General features: G+C 37.4%; 1 protein-coding gene across 1 annotated transcript; it reads right to left on the bottom strand.

Moving 5' to 3' along the window:
- Positions 1-981: 981 nt before the first annotated feature.
- LOC145485829 (UTP--glucose-1-phosphate uridylyltransferase-like) lies at positions 982-15,966 on the bottom strand. Its single transcript, XM_081464471.1, is given in 15 exon segments — positions 982-3,977; positions 4,575-4,679; positions 6,005-6,171; positions 6,330-6,408; positions 6,683-6,779; positions 7,174-7,205; positions 7,679-7,747; positions 7,993-8,081; positions 8,469-8,602; positions 8,889-9,097; positions 10,183-10,365; positions 12,547-12,654; positions 13,350-13,475; positions 15,188-15,314; positions 15,316-15,966. Coding segments are annotated over 15 exon segments (1,809 nt in total). The 5' UTR covers positions 15,492-15,966; the 3' UTR covers positions 982-3,869.
- Positions 15,967-22,652: the final 6,686 nt, after the last annotated feature.

The raw sequence follows: 22,652 nt of genomic DNA, 5'->3' as shown, positions 1-22,652 counted from the left end.
ATTAGTAGTAGTATAGGTAATCATACGGTTTTGAGTTCAATTTGGAATTAATTTGCACGAGTGAGTTTTTCAAAAAGTTGAAATTGCACGAGCCGCTTCGGCGAGTGCAATTTCAGCTTTGTGAAAAACTAACAAGTGCAAATTAATTCCAAACTGAACGAGAAAAACCGTATGATTACTCATTAATAATATAAACATGAAAAAATTCGCGTGGAGGAAGTGACGGAAGATCTTTCTTAAAGGCATTTTTTTCTCATTCGAGAAAACGTTTTTCAAAGTTTCCACAAAATATTCGTCATCATTTTACGTGATATCATTTGCTTAGAAAATTTCCTATTGTCTTTCAGCCAATCACAATCCAGAATTACGATGTGTAATTTGAACTGGTGTTACACTTTTTGCAATGGTGTGAAGGTGAATTAATCAACATGACACGAGCGTGGGACAAAGAAAAATTCTGAGTCCCCAACAGGAATCGAACCTATGACCTCCCGAACACCGGGCGGGCGCTCTATCCACTGAGCTACGCGAACTCATGGAGAGCAAGGTCATTTAACTGAGTTCATGTATGACAGGTGTCCTGCATACTGCTAGGATCAACGCTATCGAAGTCATCGTGAGTAGTGATAAGTTAATAAAGATGGTGAATTTTAAGCTCGGTAATGAAATGTGAAGGTGAATTAATCAACATGACACGAGCGTGGAACAAAGAAAAATTCTGAGTCTCCCGACAGGACTGCTGCTTATCATCATCATCATTATTATTGTTATTATTATTTTTTTTTTCATTTGGGACTTGTTTTATGTGCATGTGTAGACAGCAGGCGAGTTTTTGCAATGGTGTTACACATCTTGCACTGATGTTACACTTTAACTACACTGCTCATGTATATTACTATTATTATTATTATTATCATCATCATCATTATTATTGTTATTATTTTTTTTCATTTGGGACTTGTTTTATGTGCATGTGTAGACAGCAGGCGAGTCTGAGATTTTCTAAAATTTTGACAACATATGAAGGACAACGCTACCATGGCGAAATTGTAAACTGGCATTTCTTTCATGGAGTTATGATTAAATCCAAATCGTTCAAATGTTGGTTCACGTGGCATTTTAAAGATGGAACAACAGGGAACCACACAAGAGGGTCTTGAAAGTGGGGGCGGAATAAGTCTCAATTCCCAACCAAAATCCCATATTCCAACCTATTTTCCCCCATATTCCAGTCCCATTCAATTGCCGTTTTTTCTTTGTGAATTGTGATTCTCTTACCCAGTGACCCAAATCTCACTTTCCCAGCGAAAAATGGGCAAATCCCAGCCTAATAAGAAATAACATACAAACAGCGGTGACAAACATGACAATAAAACGCATTTTGGAAAACAAAATGATAAAGATATAAAGATAGGGTCAACCGTTCCCAAATGTCAAAAGTTGTGTATAAGGCTAGTTGTTGGGACTGCCAGGATTTCTACATTGGAAAAACAAAACGTAGATTGCATGACAGAAAAACTGAACATTTTAAAGCGATCACAAGTAGCTGTCATGCGTCTGCTATCGCAGACCACGTCACGTCAACTGGCCACAACTTAAAATGGTACCACTGTGATATATTGGCAAAAGGTCGGTCAGATACTCGTTGCAAGACTGAAGGAGACTCTACTAATTAGGGAATTGAAACCTACCCTAAACGATAATGTTAGCAGCGAAAAGCTTTATCTTTATTAGTTTGCATCTTTTAATATGCAAATTTTTCTCAGCTTCTGTCATTGTTATTGTTAATTAGTTACTTATCTTTAATTTAAATTTAGTTGTTACTTCTATTCCAAACGGTCACTTCTGAAGATGTATGTCGAAACATACTAAAAGTCAAGTTAATGAATTTTGTTTTCCAAAATGCGTTTCATTGTCATGTTTGTCACCGCAGTTTCCATGCTATTTCTTACTGAGCTACGATGGCCAAAGAAAAAGAGTATTTAAATCCCAGTCTCTATTTTACTCAATCGGGCCCCACACACTTGTAAGCGCGCGTTCTGTGCTGTCCGATTCTGCATACCCCTCTTTGCCCTACCGTTATTAACCTAGATTTGAATTTATGTTTTGTTTGTAACGGCAGCCCCTATTATTGAACATGTCGTCGGAGTTATTCAATCAACAAGGTTGCAATAGCCCTGGCCTGTGTAGCAAGGGTATCGAAATATTCCAGTCTGATGATGTTATAGTTCATTAGTTCTTACCGAAATATAACTTCTAGTTTTGCCAATTATTGTCGGAATTTCGACGCAATGAGCATTCTCGGATTATCATTTATTCTCTATCGAAGAGTGACCCGCAATAACAAAATCCTGCAATATTTCACTTCTCGTCACTATTTTGGTGCCGCCAAAACGCCCTGGGCTGAACGAAGAATACAAAAGCAAAAACCGACACAACGTAGAATGATTTTTTGAAGGTGTACTATATTTCGGCTGGCCAAACCAGCCTTCTTCAGGTACAATGGAAGATTTTACATTGGTGCGTGTTTTTATGTAGGCTGAACGCTTTCTCCGTTGTCCGCGGAAAAACACCCTAGTGATATGGGCTTCCTTCTGGCGACTTTGCGGAGAACTCATGTGTAAGAATCGTAATAAGAGGAAATTTAGATAAACATTTTAGAATGTAAACTAGCGAAATTAAGAATTGTAAACACAAAATAAACTGTGCACATAAATACAAAACCATATGAACTTTATGTGATTTTGCAATCACGAGCTAAAATGCATGTTCATTTTTTTCTCTAACAATAAAACATCAGGCTCACTACTACACTATAAATAATGACATGATATATATAAGTTCATCGACATCTTTTATGTTACGATTCCTTTCTACGTATAACCTCGGTTATAAGTTTTTTCAACTATGGTATGAACGATATTGCAGGGTGCAATACAAGCCCTATCAGGCACAGACGTGAAGGCACATGAAACAAGAAGAAGCATGGACACATCAAACTCTCGTCCTTTGTTACCTACTCTCCACGGTTTTGATCTTGCTAAAATTTTCACAACGATCAATGAGAGTTTCGCTTGTTTGACAAGCAGATTATGGTCTCTTTTAGTTCTCTCAGCTTGTTTCCTTGTCGACTATTGCTCCTTTTTGAAACAACCTTTTAATTATCTGTAAAATTATACGAAACTATAATTGAATGAGAACTGAGACATAGTATAAAATGTGCCCCCAGTTCGTTAACCCTTTTTAAAAGCCCCAATTCTCGCTACTGACCGCCATCCATTTTCACTGTATTAGTTGTGAAAATGTGTTAAATATCAAGACAATTTCACGTTGTTGATCAGTTCGTTAATTCTCGAGACTAGCAAACTTGAGTATTTCTTAATAGGACGAAGAAAAAAGAGATGTTACTGATGTTATTCTGGCAAATTTTCTACACTTCACATTACCAACACCTTGATTCTCAATAACTCACTTTTTGACCTATTTTGCAAAAAAAAGTAAAGAAATTACGAATTAATCAGAGAAGCAACAACATTGAAAAATCCGGCTATCCAAAGAATATGATTAATGGCAATCACATCACCTATTAAAACCTAAACTCACTATTTTAATAACCTGCAAGTAAAGCCGTTTCCCCTCACTCGGAGCAGAGATGATTACAATGCAAAGGGTGCTCCGCTCGCAGGGTACATAGCCAGTACCATTTAACATTAGACAAGGAATACCTACAACTAAACAATGATTACATTTCACAAGCCTACTAACACTACAGTTGGTTACGCACAACCCCCTGTCATGCAGTTGCTGTAGAGACGAGGAAGAGTGAAAGAGAGACAGTTGTTCATGTTGGAGGTAACAGGGGCTTTCTTTTAATGTTGTAAGATTCTAAGATTTCCAGACACGATCTTGTTTTCAAGAACGGCTCCTGAAGGAATGTCGATCCTATCACCGTGATTGGCAATTATAATGACAGTGCCCTGTAAGGAAAGATAAATAAAATCAAAGAAATAAATAACTGTACGCTTTTGTTTCCTTTTACCGGCTAACAAGCCCTTTCTCTTAGTTTGTGGAGGCAGCGAGGCTGAGTGGTCAGCGTGTCGCACTCGAAATCCAGCGGTCCCGGGTCCGAGTTCCGCTCTGACCACACCTCCGAGATCAAACCCTCGGCCATGCTTGGAAATAGTCAACTGGTTTGCCTCCGGCCAGTCAATGCATAATAATGTTATGTTCAATTTGAATTGTTTGTTTATGCTTGTTTGTTGACCCCACCAGCCTTTGAGCTATAAACACTGCCGAGGATAAATAAAGGTTATTTTATTTATTTTTTATATACTTTTTTGTGGTCCACTGGGTATGGTACTTGCTGACTAATCTATCGTACTGGGTTCGAGTATCGATGGAGTCGCATTTCCATAAAATTAAACCTTGAGTATGTAAAATAACTTATCAACTACCTATATGTACAATAGTTTCTTCCGGTAAAGCAAAAGTACTTCCGATTGCCAGTTGCCCTGCAATTTTCTCACGACAGACAACTTGGTCAGCGGTTCTCCAACTAGACAAATAAGACCTACCTTCAAACACACACCCTTGCCGAATGTGACGTCACCAGACACAGTCAAATGGTCCAGTTCTAACACATCTGGGATGGTCTCAAAACGGTTCAAGAAATCCTTCACCTATTGACCAATGAAATGACAGAGATGGTCAAATAGAGCTTACAGCAATTTTCTCACAGCAGTCTTACAGATAACTAAAGTTAACCAGAGTCAGTAACACCAGTGGTTAATATTAACACTGACAAGTTGAGTGATTTTGATTTTTCGTCTGACAACATGTCTCTATTCTTCTTAATCACACAATGCTGCACAGGGTACTTGAAGCAATCTAGCCTGTGTGGCAGGCGACCGAAGGGGAGGGAAAGAGGAAAAAACGAGCATGCAAAGCACGTGATGGTAGGGGAAGTCCCGCGCTCATTTTGACCTTTTCCTTCCCCTTCTACGGCCTGCCAAGCAGGCTAGAAGCAATCATATATTAGATAAAAAATAAACTTTCTCATATCTCTACTAAGCTTGATATCTACTACTACCACCACTGTTCCTTCCGCACCGTGAGATATTCTGACTTATTGACAAAACTAATCCTTACCAGGAGGTGAAAAGTTTGTCAGGTTTTAAGCTAGTTATAGAGTGGTTTTCAGTTGAGTGTCGTAAAACCAAAACCAAACCAATAACTTATCAATTAGACTACTCAGCCAATCTTTTTTTTTATTATTTTTATTTTTTTAATTATTATTATTATTGCAATGCACACAACTATTTACACAACTTTCATTACAATACTTTACTACTTTACTATACATAATAAACAGGACTTACGGTATAACATCACTAATTCACACTCACTCACGTACACACACTACGAACAAGTTTACATAGCAAAGTCACACCTATTTGAGCCTAACATATTCTAAGTTATTCAACTAATTCTAGTATTTATATTGCCCACTTCTTCCTAAACATATCTAAATTATTATTTTTTGTACAGATGTATTTTTCAGTCTCATACTTTAATTTGACTTTTGATTGAAAACGTCATATACTTGGAAGTTCTTTATTCCTTCTACACGCCCATAAATAAATTTTTCCTATAAGTAACAGATATTTAAGTAAGGGAACTTCTGGTGTTAGAAGACTGATTAAAATATCCTTCAGACTACTCAGCCAATCTAAAACCGTAGTGAAATCAAAACCAAAACCAAAGTAATTGCCTGATTACTTTCAACACTCAACTGAAAACTGCTCTATGGATTAGCTACCTTGGGTCTTCAATCTGAATGGTGTCCTAACGTTAGACCCCGGGTGTTAGAGTAACATTCTTACAAAAATGAAAGGATAAATTAAGTTTATTAGCAACCAACATGTGTTATATCTGGATTACAATACTTCGAAAAACATAAATTGAAAGTTTTAATGTAGAAACACTATGAGTTAAACACACGCACCTTTTTAAAAAATGGACCACTGAGCTGTACTATGGGCACAGACGGAAACTGTCTCAGCGGACTCAGATCAAGTCGGCCATCATTCATGTCATACAGGTTTGACATGACCAATAGTAAATCTGAACAAGTTTTGACCGGAAGGAAACGTCTCCGAGGCACATTTATACCTGCATGAGTGAAGAGGAAAGGAAACGTGATTGTGAAATTGTTAGCGATCATGCGTGACAATGCAAATAGTGACTCTTGATGTATCAAGAAATTTTTATCACTGAAAACAAAAGAAATGTATGAAAAACAGCAGGGAGAATTCTAATTTTGATCTTACCATGCGCTCCTTCAAAGTTCTTCATGGCAGCACCTACAGCTGTCTCCAGTTGAATGATGCGCATTCCACTATCAAGGGTCTAATAAAAAAAGAGAAATAAGATATTTTAGGTTATTTATTATCAAGTCTATAGGAAATCCTCTTGTAATGGAAATTGTAACATCAGAATGGGAAACACTGCATCTTCACTGAAGAGGGTGTATCTTGTACAAATTTTTCTTCCTCTCAAAGGCAACAAAATTAATCTACGTTTTCAAAGTCAATAATCACAAAATAACATTACTTAATCAAGCTTTCTGTTGAACAAATAAGTTTGGACCGTATGTGCTGCTAATTGAAACATCGTCCCTCACCTTGTTGTTAACAATAACTTCCATGTGCATTTTCTTCTCTTCCACTAGCCTTTTTATAGCAGTCAACTTCATCCACAAGTTATTTGTGTTGAAGATCCTATAAACATAAATTGATTAACATAAAATGGTACAGAATAATCATAACAGATATTACACAAAGTGCATATTGAGTGAAAGGACAAGACTACACTGAACCTGCAACAGAGTCCACAAGGCCACCACTAATGGTACTGGCAGCCTCTGTAGCTTAGACAGAATGTTAGTCCACTGAAAGTTACCTCCACGTTTTCTGTTGAGCCCCCCACCCCCAAGCCCTGCTCACATACCCCCAAACAGCTTGTCACACCCAAACGAACTCCTTGATTGAAATTATATGAGAGAAGTACAACTGTCACGGTGAAGTGTCTTGCACAAGAATGCAAGATAGCAGTTAATGAGTACAGCTGTACCAAAAAACCATTCCAAAGTAGTACCTTGCAGTCTTAACTTACCTAAACTTGCTAACTGACTTGAATTCATCAACCTGCAAAATAGTTGAATTGTTTACAAAGGGTTCAGATTTCCACATTTTCATTTTTTGTGTGTGTCCATCAGTGGAAATACATGAAATAAGTTACCATAAGAATATAAAGTGATTATAAGTAAAAAATCATAAGAGTGCAACCTGTCATCACAAAGAAGCTCTTCTAAACGCTTATTATGTGATGCAGCACAGAAAAGTAGGAAAATGGCTAACATCAAGTTTTCTTTAGGGCTCGAAAAAAAAAGTGCTGTCCCATTGTCTCGGACAAGTAGATTTTCCTTCTGGGAAAGCAACCTTTCATTCTCACTTGCCAGGTGGGCAAGGGATGAAGGAAATCATCTGTAGACTAAATCATTAAAAGAGCAAACTAATACTTGTCCAGGGCAAGCAAAATTTGAGAGCTACTTGTCTCAAAGGCAAGCTGGAATTCAAGTTTTTTTCAAGCCCTGAATTCTTCACATTTCAGTACTTACATGTTCTTTAGGAACTTGCGCAATTTCTAGCAGTCTTTGTTTTCCTTCATATTCTATAAGTGTTCCTCCCTGCAAGAGTTTCATTATTTAAATCATTTACTATTATTCTCGCCTAATGAATTTCAGTTTATGTTTGCAATGAGATAAAGTAGCATCATATCTCTCAACATGTAATTTTTGAAGGCAGGCCTGACCAGTCAAACAGGGACACAACAATGGCATTTGCAAGCAGTTGTTGCATTTTTGATCCATTGGCTGAGGCATTACATATCCCCTAGTAATCATCAATGTAAATAAATGTGTCACAGTAGTACCTTGACATCAGCCCTTGTTTTATCAGTGACTTCCATGAGGAATTCCGGTGCTGGTGATCTTGCAGGATTTTCCATGTAATTCAGAATATCTGAAATTAGTTACGGAATCTGTCGCGAGTTATTTTGTGTTTCTACACCACACCTTGTAAATTATTTCCATCAATTTTCTGTTTTTTGAGCATACTGTTAACACTAAGGGATTTTAAGCTCCATATAAAAGACAATTCAACTTAAACTACTTCTGATCACCAGGTTAATTTAACTCTTGTAAACTTAAGCATGACGTAACTTTTACTATATCCATTTCTGGGTATGGTGGTAAACATCATAGATTAGAAACTGCTGCACCTACATATAAAACAAGTAAGCTACATGAAAGCACAGTTGTATTACATCACTGCAGTGAACCTGCCGGTATTGACCTAACATTCCCAGCACAGATAACTGTTTTGCTACTGACAGCTTTGAAAGGATATTTACATCTACAGTGGCTCCCAGGTTGTCAATGTTGGAAACAAACATATACTCTTTGCCTTCATCAATGAACTTTTCAAGAAGACCAGAACTGTAGAATGAGCGATAAATATCACCATGACCTGGTGGGTTGAAACTAAACAAGAAAATAAAAGGATATTACGACTGAAAGCTATAACTTAAAGCCCACTAGATTTAATACTATCACCACAAATTAAGGAATGAAGAGATTCAAAGTAGGTGGACAGTCTGACAGACAAGCAGGAAGAAATGAAGCAAAGAAGGAGGCAAGGAAGCTAGGAAAGAAGGTCAGCAGGCAGGCAGCCAGGCAGGGAGGAAGGAAGGAAGGAAGAAAGGAAGAAAAGAAGGAAGGAAGGAAACCTTTCTACCTCCATCCCTTCAGTGTCTCACTGATTACTCACCATTCAACATTAAATTCCTTCATGCCCATAACCCTGGGCAAAGGAAGCAAAGATTCTTTCACAATACGTGGATGACAACTCTGATTGAAACATTTTATCTGAACATTATATGCACTGTATTTTCGCAGTGTCTTCATAGTTTCCTCATGTGTATTGAAGGAGTTCATCAGGACAAGGGGAACTTCACAACCATACTTGTTATTCAGTTGCTGTGGGGTAAAATGTAAAAAAATAAGAGCGTTAGAGGATACTTAAAAGAAATAACTGTTAGGTAATTTCCTCAGTCTATAATTTAATGGTATTTAATGTGTGCAAGTCTTCATTAAGACAAGATACTGGGGTGAAGTGTTGAGTGACAGCTCTAATAAGGGCTGCAAAGGACACAATGTCTCATTTCACTAACTAATAATTTTTTTTAATCTCATCAGCAGTTTTTATGGGGTGATGGACAAAACACTGACCCCTAGTCCATGGACTACCCTAATGGACTACCCAAATGGACTACCCTAAAATGGACTACCCCTAAAAAGTACTATTTCAGATGAGTGGTATGTTAAGAAGCTGTGATTATATACTTACACTGCATGGAGGATGCTTTTCTTTTCGTTCCGCATCACCTCAGCCACCACTTTGAATAACTATACTGAATAAAACAACCGCTGTACACAAAAAGCGTAGACTCAAATCAAATCAAATATTCTATGGACAACTCAATCTTGCTCCCATGTGATTCAGTAGCTCAGTCTTTTTCAAACAGACGAAATGATCTTCAGGATGTTACTCATGATTTGTTTTGCTTGTTTTGTACCGAAAATTATGGCACAGAAGCAGCTAATCTTCTGGTTTTTTCCTGAGTGTATCAAAATGAAATAGAAATGGGAATGAGGATAAAGCTATGGGACAGCAAGAAATTTCAAGGACTACGCTACAAAAATTCATAGTGGAGTGGTTCTTGGCTGGCCTGGACTATAATTAAGTGGAAATTTACGCGTTTTCTGTTCAGCAGTTGTTTTATTCAGTATAGTTATTCAAAATGGCGGCTGAGGGTGATGCAGAACGAAAAGAAAAGCATCCTCCGTGCAGTGTAAGTATATAATCGCAGCTTCTTAACATACCACTCATCTGAAATAGTATTTTTTAGGGGTAGTCCATTTTACGGTAGTCCATTTGGGTAGTCCATTAGGGTAGTCCATGGACTAGGGGTCAGTGTTTTGTCCATCACTGTTCTTGTGGTGTATTGCATTTACAAAGTGAGTTAATTAGTTGATCAACCTTGGAACCTAAAACGTCCCACCTCAATTTGCTGTACATTCATGTCCAGGAAGGTCATATCACGACGTAATGAGATTAGACTTTTGGGACCAGTACAACCCATGCTTGTCCCCAGACCTCCATTGAGCTTGATCACCACAAGTTTATCAAGAACACCCTTTATATCACTTGCAGAGACTTCTGGTATTTGATCATACCTAACAATCTGAAGAAGATAATACAAGAAGGTAACTCAGTGAAAAGTGAGCTTTAAAAATCCAGCTTTTAGAGAATGAAACATCATTTAGATTCACACCATTTAGATTCTCATCCTGCAAACCGGTTGAAAGGTGGATCAAAAACCTGGCTATAAATTTTAGTAGCTTTAAACAAGTCTATAACAGGATATTTGAATCTAAAATAGGCTTTTTGTTCCTTAAAACAGTTTATGTGTTGACCATACCTCTGCAACTACATGTATTAACAATAAATCATTGAATAGAGCAGTTTTTAATTGATTGTTGTAAAACCAAAACCAAAGTAATAGCTCTAATACTAGCTAATCACAAAGGACACAGAGAAAAGAAACTGTATAAACTCGCTTAATCACTCAGATCTCCTTTTTATACTTGTAAATATTTCATTTAATTTTGATCATCTGTGTAATTGAATTTGAGTAAGTAAATAAATAAATAAAATAAATAAATAAAAACCAATCAAAGCTCAAAGTAATTACATGTGGCTAATGTGAAACATGAGTAAGCAAGTGCAAGTGAGTTACAATTGAGTTTTGTTTTACTTCTGATTGGATTAAAAAGTCGTACAAGTTTTTTAAGGTTACTTCAAACCTTCGCCGGTGTACTCCAGAAAAAAATTTGTACGCGCGCTGTTTTCAAGGAAACCCCCACAAACTATATATCAACAGAAAGGTTATAAAATGTAGAATACGATAAAATTATGTTTTGTTTTGGATTTTGCTTTCCAAAGGCGGCAGAGGCCGTCAACTCCAAAATGACCAACTGACGTTCCAGCGAATTAATCGGGTATCAAATGCGATCATTCATGCAAAATAACTGTGCAGTGTTAATCACAAAGCCTCAATCTCCAAAAGAGTGTCAGCATTTTCTTTTATTAATATTCGTTATCTTTTTATAGATCTGTCAAGTTCAACTATCGAAAAATTTGCGTAACCTGTTGCGTTCAAGGCCGCCACGAAGAAAGTATTTAAAATAAGGGAATTAGCCGACACACTTTTGTTCCATATCTATCAGTGAATGCTCTGACCAAATTTCATGGAAAACCATCAAATCTGCATACCCTATTAATTCATTTAAAGAGAAGGGATTCTCTCAAAAAACGAGTGCGAGTTTTCGCCTTCTACAGATTTATAAACATATCACGCCTTCACAGAGGAATGTGTCAACTTGAAAAGCCGCGAGCCAATGAAATAACAGAACTCCTAGCGTTCACAGTATCCAAACTTGAGCTTCACGGACTTAATTTTCTTGACCAAAAAAATATCGACCAGTGTAGCCCTATGAAGGTTTGAAGTAACCTTAATCCAATTGTGCGGTGTAGTTGATGCAAAACCAATTACTTTTTGACACTCAAATTATTAAAACTGTTCTATGTAGTGCGAGTTATAAGGCAATAGCTCTTATACATGTTGACATCAGACAAGGTAATTTTCACCAAACCCTGCTTGCAAATTGTTAATTTTATCATGAACAAATTCTCAAAACAGCAAAGATGAAAGAATACACACATAACAACAACACAAGAGCAGAGAAAATTTCATGCAACAGAATGCTGAGTACGTGAAAGAATCATGCAAAAGACCTATTGCACTTGAAAGGTTCCTTTTTGTATACCATATCTCAGTCAAAAACAGACTCAACTGTTATCTTGTATATGTTATTTGCTTGCTGGAAGGTATGATAGTAAAAAACTGTGACTGTGGTCTTGAAAATCCCAAGGCCATAGGAGAGGGGGGCACTTTCAAGTTTGAGGTCAAAGTTTTTCATTATACGGACCGGCCATATGCTGGTAGATAACTTATCTATTTTTTCCTCTCTCTCAATCACTTACATAATAAATTGTTGACCCTTTTCACACACATCACACATGTTTCTGTGACCATGGTCAGAGTTAGGAAAATCTAGACCATTAGATTGCAGGATTCATTACTGTGACCCCATAGGAAAAATACATAATTTTTTTTCACCAAAATATTTGAAACCAAATGTTTCTTTAATCCTCAAAATTTGCAAATAATCATACTGAATAATTTAATTCAGTTTACAGTTAGAACTAAGAAATGATGAAAACTGGACTAAACAAAAAAAAATTTCAATAAAAAAAACAGACTGAAACATATTTATTTAGTACTTCGTGTTAAATTACTTACAGATCCTTCAGGAGGAGGCTTTATTTTCTCCCATTGTACTGATGGGCCTGTTTCTTCAAGAAACCTACCAAACAACTCTTTGAAACCACTTATGTTCAACAATGCTTCCTGAGACAAAAAAATAAAAGGCAAACCTTACGAACAATGACTAAATGTTTATAACATAGGTTGAATTGTACATGCATGTTGATTGGCGAAAAAGTTAATAATGCTTTAATTAAGTCATTGACCACACTCTCTGGGGCTTTAATGGCAAAATAAACCCATGGGGGATGTTTCGAGAGCTCAAGATAAACTAAATCACTCGAAGCACAAGACAAGCTAAATCATTTGTAAATCGCGAGCCTAACGGCTCATCATCATCAAGTTTCCGTGGAAGACAAAATCTTAGCTCCAAACCCCCTTCATTTGTTTTCTGGCTTAGGCTCTTTCCCTGCAGATAGCTAACAAGGTTACAGCATGCTATAATTATCCTTGATACGGTTATGTAAGTGCTTACAAAACAATGGAACAATACAACCATGGCACGAAGGAATTTTGTTATTGTTTCCTGTGGTTTGATAGCGTGATTTTGTTGTTGATTAACATCGAGAGGCTTTTGCACTACCTGATTTATAAGTATCTTTTGTTAACTAATTGTGACCTTTTGAGCTTACTTGATGAGATGAAGACACCTTTAAGCTCCCTTACACACCAACTGATGACCCAACTAGCTGAAGCAGAACAAATAGTCAGGACGGACGGCCGCTCATGCACGAGTAATTCGCACAAGTAATTCTAACTTTCGTACAACAAGACATTACCTCTTTTCTGTCATCTGGTACTGTGTCAAACAAGAGTTTCAACTCATGGTCCATGCGCTCAAAGGCGTCTCTACGAGCTAATGTTTTGAACTCAACCACTGGGTCCGCCGCCTTCTGTAGCTCCATCTACAAACAAACAGATCAACACTCGTGGCTTTGATCGCAGCAAGAAAAACACATTTACCAGTTTAATCATATCTTTCAGCTTACCATGATCTTCTTACAAAGTGATGTCTCCAAGGAATTAGTCAAAAGGGTGTAAATGAAATATTTATCGATGAAATACACGATCCACTTCTCTCATGAACGACCCGCAAACTTGGGTCCAGACTACTACCGTGACATGGCAAATTGCGTGATTTTCGACGTGTGACGTGGCGCATGATCTTTGTTTGCTTATTTCAGGAACCCCTCGGCCCTTGGGTTGTTCATATAGCCAAAATGGTAAACAAAGACGAAAATACTAGAAACACTTTGCAGAATTCCGAGGTACATGTTATGTTCTCGGAATCAGACCTTGACAACGCATTTTTAACCTAGCTATTTAGGTTCGTCATTTAGATGCAGTAAGGGCGAAGAGCGGGAAAAGCCCGGGAAATAGGAGAGCGGAGTGGTCCGTCACACTCCTCCACTACCCCTATCTTTTCGCTCGCCGTTCTTCCTAACCGAACACTTTTAAATATAACATTTCAAGGTGCCAAAATTTGCAATAGCATTAGCGGTGATGTTAAGCTCCTAGCTCTTAAACAATTTAAAAATAAGTTAAAACCTATTTATCTTGAAAATTATTTTAAATTATTTTCTGGCGTTGTTAAAAGTTATTTTTGACTTCTGGCTTTTAAAATACATTAGTGCGAGTTTATACAAGTGTATGTGCGTGTGTGTTGACCGTGCATTCTGTATCATTTACCTGACACAAAAACTACATATTGTTGTGCTCTTAAGTATGGCTGCTCTCTCTTTTTTGTTGTTGTTGTTGTTGTTGTTTTTTTTTTAGCCCCTTATGGTTATATAGGGCAGCTAGTACTCTCTTTATTTTTGTACTTTATTATTAACTCATCTGCAAATGTAGATGCTAGGGTACAAATAAAGTTGTTGTTGTTATTCTTGTCGTTGTCTCCGTACGTGGCGTGATGTGGCGTTACAGATATATAACAGCGCTCAAAGTCCCTTTCAGTGGCCCGATCGTATTTGTAGACTTTCACCGGAGCCCAGCCAATAACTCATTCATTGGAATATCTCGGACACGTTTAAACTGATCTCGAAATCTCGTAGGCTTCTTATGTCGTGAGTAGTGAAGTATCCTTTTTACTTTCTATCCGTCTGTGAGTCTGAAATATTTGCCCCTGATATTCAAAGAAGGGTATCGCGTTCTCATGGACTCCCGTATTCGTCACCGCTCGCGCAGCTCGGCCCAGACTTGCCTTACGAATTTTGCGTTTGAGAGCATTATGAAGATGAAAAAGGCTAACCCACACTATCAGAAACACAGTTTGAAATGAAGCTCTCACACAGCTATAAAGAAAAACCAGCACATTGACGGATTGTAAACCAGTCAGGGAGACTTGTCTTGAACTAGTCAAGAACATGAGTCTAACCGGAACGTTTAGTGAGAAATTAGAGATGTATCGAGTTGTAGATATGCTTTACTAAACGATCTGACAGATAAATTTTTATATAATAATCAAATTAACCTCAGACCGTCCAAGTGTATTTAGTTTACAGAGCTTGTAAGTTGAGAAAAATGCAATCATAGTGGCAAACACATGATCCAGCCTGTTGTGAACGTCATATTTTGTCAAATTATAACTAGGCAAACTGTATCATAACATTCTCACCTTATATGAAGCCCAAAGATCATTGCTATAGTTGAGGCCGCCTAACTTGTTTGTTAGAGTTTCGCTCTCCTTTGAATTTTCCATCGTCTTAAGTGTCCGCGGATCAAGAACAAACTGTAGTACAAATTTTTGAATCATGAGATGGGACTAAATTGCTTTTGAGGATCTCGTGATGAGAGACAAGGTAACGCAATCTGGTAGGTAACTTTGTTACAGTGTAATATAAAATTTCATTGTCTGACAGAAAACGTGATGAAATCCATTTGTCACAGGACTTCCGTCCGACTGTAATACTGATATCCATGGATAGGCGAAAATAACTTGGAATTAACAAGGAAGCGTTACCGAAGTCTCTCCTCTGATCAATATAACTTACTATCAGAGTCTCTGTGAAGTAAATCTGTCTACCATAAAATCTGGGGCTGTGAAAGAAAATGGCTTACTTTCAGATGGGGGACAGGGGTTTTCAAAAGGTACACACAAACCCCACAATTTCAAAACAAAAGTTTTAGTCTGCTCATGTAATCATTCAATATCATAGATACACTATAAGTTACTCTGTATATGAGACAAGTGGCTCATCAGGGCTCGAACCGAACCGCTCGATACGCACTAATCGTGAGACCGCGACTCCCCTTAAGGAAAAACTATAGCAGCTAGTCCCACTAAATGATTTAAATACACCCAAGAAAGTCACAAAATAAAAAAAGAAAATCTACCTCCGCGAAAGCTATATTGATCCTAGCATTTCAAGTGGCATATTTGATTATATACATATCATACACATACATATTAATATATACTACCAAACACAGCGTGCGTAAAAATAGAACACCTTGTAACTCCTTGTCTCCATTAATTTTGGGATCGGACTTGCAAGTGATTTTTTTTAAGTTCAAGACATAAACGATATATACCCTGCCACAGTAACAGCTAGTACACTTAATTTAATGTACAGTTGTCATCAGCAAAATGATCTAAGACAATTCAGTACATTGGGATCTGTAACAGTTTCAACGGTGGGTGAAGGTGAAGTGCTTTAAAGAAACTGATGCCGAAAAATATTTTTAAATACAAACTGAAACAGTTTTTATTGAACCATTTTAACCTTAGTTAGTAGTATTTTAATTCTTGTTTTAGTTTTTAATCTTAGTTAGCTTACCGCATAGGTTTTTGTCCTTTTTATTGTATTTTAGATTTTAATTTTCTTAGAGGACCCTCCTGAAAACCACCTTATGGTAATTGGAGGCTTCCTCTTAAAATATCATGTATTATTATTATTATTTATAAGGGTGAAGTTCGTAAATTTATCTATAATAGCAAAGAGATTAAAACACGCCAAGAATACCTTCTCGTATGACGAATTTCTCCCGTTGTTGTCAGCCCGAGACGGCGTTTTTTAACCGTGTTTGTATTATGCAAACCGGCTGATTTAATGTTTGTTTCTTATTCTTTTGTACGTGTACACTCGTCCCGCAGAGAAATTTACATATTTTAAACCAGCTGATTTAATGTTTGTTTCTTATTCTTTTGTACGGCTACACTCGTCCCGCAGAGAAATTTACATATTTTAATGGGATTTGGAGGAGCTAACCTTGAGATTGAAGATCTCAAAACACTTGCGAGTCGTCAACCCGTTGAACAAATAAGCTAAGAAAAATTGGAAATGGCTATTAAAAATCCTGACGGTCAAATGTTTTCCTCTTATGTTTGGGAGGAGTAACAGACCTTTTTCGACTGGGTGGTTTGTTGCCCCATTTCTTGAGAATTCTTCTTTTCAAATTTTCAAATGGTCGTGTGCATATAAATAAATAATTTAAAGATGGATAAAAGAACAATTCTCTAGAGAATATCAACCCAAACCGCCCAAGCGAAAAAGGTTTATTAACGATAATTTTGCCGGCCACTTTGTTAGCCACTATTCAAAAACACAACCACGGTAACGAGTGTAAAATGTAACAATTTTAAGTGATGCCGATAATTAAGGGTTTTGCTACACTTTTGATCTGATGGCACAAGGATGAATGCATTCAAAGGGAGACACAACGACAGAATTTGCAAAACTCTACAGACTACAGTCTCATGTGTCTTATATGTAACCTCCACGTTTCCAACGAGTGTTCGCACACCTTGGCAGCTCTGGGAAGGGAAAACTCGACCGTGCAATTTTCTGCCAGAAGTTATTTTGCTGGGGGTCAAAATTACGCGAAATACTTCAAATCGAATTCACGTAACAAATACTGTATTTTAGGGCGCGTTTGAGACACCTTAATTAAACATAGGTACGCAAGGCCTGCAAGAGTATTTTTTTGTGACTTAAAAGTCCTGGAGGTAGCAGTACTCGGTGGACTCGTAACAGTTATGATAAGGGTAACTCATTCACGTATACTGGTCCCGGATTCCATTCAATGGCATTATAGAGTTTAATGTTTTTGCACAACCTTTGATGATTGTTGTCCCTAAATATTTCACAACGATTCTTCAAAACAACTCTTTTCCTTCTTTTTCTCCTTTTTAGCTAATATCCCAACGAAATACTTAATAAAACAGACATGCTCTTTTCGAATACTACTTTGTCTGAACTTGTTAAGTATCGACGACCTTGGAACAGCCCCAGTACTCTGTCAAATAAGCATCTTATCTTTCTATTTTTCTGTAAGTTTGGGACAGATTCTTGAAGGTTCTCGACATCTAAGCTTACGTCTTTCAGTCATCCCTTTGCATCATCCGCTCGCTACACACGAAAATACAATATTTCGATCTTACACCTTTTAACTCATTTGCAAAGCATCTTGTTCCCTCTAAATAATTATTGTAATCGATCGAAGACGTAAGCTTAAAATCATCTGCAGCTTTACCAATATCCACGTCTCTCTGATCTACAATTGTTTCTCTGCCATCCTCTTTCTTTCATGCGATTACCATAGCAAACATCTTGTATGACACCGCACCTACCATACGAAATATTCCAAACCAACCTCGAGATAACATATACGTAGGCCATGACGAGATTTCTTACCATTTCTGCAACAGTTTGTAATAACCACAGAAGTAACTTCATGATAACACAGATGAGTACTTTCTACAATTTTCGCTTCGGTCAGCAAAATCAGCCCGTCTAAAACGAACGCTCGAATCGCAATTTAGTGTTGGGCATTTTGCTGACAGCGTGTGCGTTGTAAGCAGCTGAGCGTCACACAAAATACTTTTCATATGTAATTCTCCCTAGATTTAACAATGTAAAATGTAAAATCTCCAGATTAATATAGATACCATCCTATTTTCTAAGAGGCAATGTGATTCGTTATTTGATACAACCCACACTGTGATTGGTGTGACGCATACAGGCTTGACTCCCTCACTCACTGACCACATAGCCCTTCCAGCCCCAGAGAGAAATTTGTGCATAGAAATACTTAAGTTAGGAGAAAACTTTCCTCATTTTATACGAGTCATAAGTTTACCTCGTACAGAACGCAACAACACTACTTCGCCAAAAATACTAAGAAAGAGAAATAACCTCGCTGGCACTTTAAGTCTGATTAAATCTGATTTGTCGCCACGTAGTCTTTTACCTTTAAAAAAAGATCTCGGACTGAAACGAATGTCATAAAATGCCCATGAATTAAAAATATTATACTGCTGCTGCAGACACACAAAAACTGCCCAAAGATGTTAGCTTCTTTTTGTTTAATACCCTGGAAACAAGAGGCGATAAGTTGTCAGCTCTAACTAAATTTACTCCCATGTAAAAAACAAAAGTGTTAAGTTACCATTTGTAACTAAAAATAGCAACATCTCGTTTTGTTTGTTCAAACATTTCATGGGAACAAGTCATGACGATTCGTCAGCTCTAATTGAATTTACACCCTTGTGAAAAACAAAAGTGTCAAGTCACCATTTGTAACTAAAAATAGCAAACATTTCATGGGAACAAGTCGTGACGATTCGTCAGCTCTAATTGAATTTACTCCCTTGTGAAAAACAAAAGTGTCAAATTACCCTTTGTAACTAAAAGATAAAAATATCTCGTCATATTTGCATACAACAAGAACAAAACAACCGTTACCTGCACTTACAATTGTAAACGTTAGAACTGCTTCAAATCTAAATAGTCTCGTCTTCTCTAAAACATGTCCTAAGAACTAGAAGCGATGATTCGTGACCTCTAATTGAATTTACTCCTTGTGAAAAACAAAAGTATCAAGTTACCCTTTGTAACTGAAAATAAAAATATCTCGTGCCATTTGCATACTACTAACTCATGAAATGCTTCAAAACTCAAGACTCATCTCGTTCATATATAACTAGCTAGCCACCATTACACTGAAAATTACGCACTCTAAAACAACCCAAAGTATGTAGGTAACTGTCACCCTCCCCTCCAAAGGACTTCCAAACCGGACTAAAAATCACAAATCGGCAAAATACACGTCAGTCTTTATTTTTCAATTACCAAAGTCCTTGTGTTTAATACAATAAAACGCTCAAGACTTCAGTGTACCTCACTAAAGTTATCTTGAACAAAAACAATTTTCTTTTTCTTCTACTACAATTCGTGCTGGCGAAAACTGAAAACCCTGATAACATTGAAGAGAAACGATTTAGTTTCATTTAAAACGTATCTTTTCATTCCAGTAGTAAACAATAACCATTATAACTGTAAAATCGTCACAGAATAATATCTTTTTGTTCTGTTAACCAAATTAATCGTAGTCTCTTCGCTTTTCACATTGAAACTCATCAATTGATGCTGAAATTAACGACACGCCCGGAACACTCATTACGAACTCTGCAGTAATATTTAGGTTTCAATACAACACGCAAACGATTTGATCCTGGTCGCAACCTCTTCACATTCCCAGTAGTGTATTCCGTCCCCCCTAAAATACAATTGTTCCCATCATAGAAACCACATCAACTTTTTTTTCATTCACATCTTAAACCTAGTAGTAGAGTGGCTAAGACTCAGTTAATTCAAAACCTTATCTAATGGGAAAAGCTCACCCTTCATCGCATGCTCGTAGTTATATGCCAAACACTATGTTTCTTTGACTGATAATCCAGTTGCAAATTATTATCAAACCCGCCCACAAATCCTCAGCCTAACCCACAGAAGATGTCAAAGTAAGCCCAATTAATGAAGACTTCCTCCTCTTTTATAGAAGAATAAATATGGCCGTTCTGAATGATATCGGGATCAAATCTTCTCACATACCATTTACCTTTACAACAAGAAATTTGATTGGCTGTTTATAGTAGATCCAATCTGATTGGTGTGACATACATACATTTCTCACTCACTCACTCACTCACCCATTGACCCGTCCATAACATACCCGACGCGCCGACTACGTGTCAACGTGTCAGAGAGGTTTTTTTCTCTTTCTTTCAATTTTCGGTGAAGTAGTGTTGTTGCGTTGTGTTGTGTAAAAAGGGTAAACTTACGACTCGCATAAAATGCGAAAAGTTCTCTTAACTTGAGTATTTTTGAGCAAAAATTCCTCTTGGGGGCTGGAAGGGCTCCCGAGGGGGTACTCCCAGAAAAATTGGTTGGGGTGTGCGGCCCGCTTCCCAAAACCCTTACCCTATTTATGACCAAAATCTGTGATATTCCTTACCCTATTTATGACCTGACCAAAAATTCGAAACCCTATTTACGACCTGACCCTCAAATCAAAACCCTGTTTCAGACCTGCGTTATAATTAGCTCCCTAGTTCAAACCAATGTTAAATTACCGTAAACATATAAATTTGTGAAGGGCTTTTGTTGATTTTCTTTTCGATAATGATGAAAAAGTGGCTTCTTCTTAAAGCATACCCATATCAAGGCTAGAGTGCAAAAACCGTACCCTATTTATGACCAAAATGGCCAAAATCAGCTAAAATCGATACCTATTTATGACCAAAACGGCTGAAAAATCATACCCTTCGGGGCCGCACAGACCTATATAGCCCATATAAGGGAGTCCCCCCCCCCCCGGGGGAAGGGCTACGTGATCGGTGGGTGAGGGAGTTATGCATGTGCGCGTGTCAGACCAATCACAGTGTGGGTTGTATCGAAGAACGAATCAAATTGCCTGTTAGAAAATAAGATGGTATCTACATTAATCTGGAGACGTGTCAGATTACTGTAGTTTGTTCATTCAAACATTTTATGGCTTACTATTTAGTTACCTTACCATTACCGATGTAACATCTTATGTACATCATAAACTCCCAGTTTCTTTCTTGCTGTACATCGCAACCAAAAAAACTAGTCAAATCAACCAAATCATTGCTGTAAACAGTTCCATGAATGTGCCTATCTCCGAGACTTATAGTTCACAAAAAAAATAACTCTTGCACGCCTTGCGTGCCTATGTTCATACTACGAACTCACGAACGGTTTCAAACCTCAAGGCTCATCTCGTTCGTAAATAAAATCCTCAGCCTAACCCACAGAAAATGTCGAAGTAAGCCCAATATATGAATACTTCCTCCTGTTTTATAGAAGAATAAATATGGCCGTTCTAAATTGTGTCGGGATCAAATCTTCTCACATACCATTTACCTTTACAACAAGAAATTTGATTGGCTGTTTATAGTAGATCCAATCTGATTGGTGTGACATACATACATCTCTCACTCACTTACTCATCCATTGACCCGTCCATAACATACCCGACGCGTGGACTAAGAGGTATTTTTTCTACCAAAAAAGTAACTCAAAAACTTGGGGTAAAAATTCGTGGAACTACAGCTGATTTAAATAAGAATGGTAACTATCACAGAACGGGGTATAAGTCAAAGTCACCATTATTTAAATCAGCGATCCGAGTAGTTTCGGTCCAAGTTTTGTACATGCCCCGGTTTAGTTGGGGCGACACGATGCAAACTGATCGAGCGGCAAACTTGTTTGCAACTGAAGTTTCCCTTGGGTTCCCTTGGATGGCTTTGGTTTGATTGAACTTGTATCACAGTGCTGCTTGAATTCATTATTTATATATTTGGCGAAGGTTTGATGGCTGTCAACCTTGAACCCAGGTTCAAGACAAGGGAGGTAAAGGAGGACGAGCCTGGGATTGAGCTTGGATGGTTGTGTCCGTGGTGGCTTCGTGACGTGTACATGGTACGACTTATACATTAAATTACAGATCACGCTCAAATTTGGCACAAATGTTGGCCAGGTGGAAGCTATTTGATCTGCAACGAACAACTCCTTTGAATACCAAAAACTAGGAAAAATAAATTTAAAAAATAAAATTAAACAAAAAATAATACAAAAATGAGCACATGGTTTTTTCATAGGTAATGAAAGCCTTCAGTACATTTCTCAAAATGTCATTGAATGTTTAAAGACGAAATTGTGCCGATGTAGCTTGACCGATTTATGGCCATTTCATTAATGTTCTCCAAAATATTACACGATAAATTCATACTTAATCAGAACGTACCACGAAATTACCGACGCCCAGAAACTCCA

This window comes from Orbicella franksi, chromosome 4, assembly GCF_964199315.1.
Source record: "Orbicella franksi chromosome 4, jaOrbFran1.1, whole genome shotgun sequence".
NCBI classification, from domain to species: domain Eukaryota; kingdom Metazoa; phylum Cnidaria; class Anthozoa; order Scleractinia; family Merulinidae; genus Orbicella; species Orbicella franksi.
This window is presented reverse-complemented; position numbering and strand designations above follow the sequence as displayed.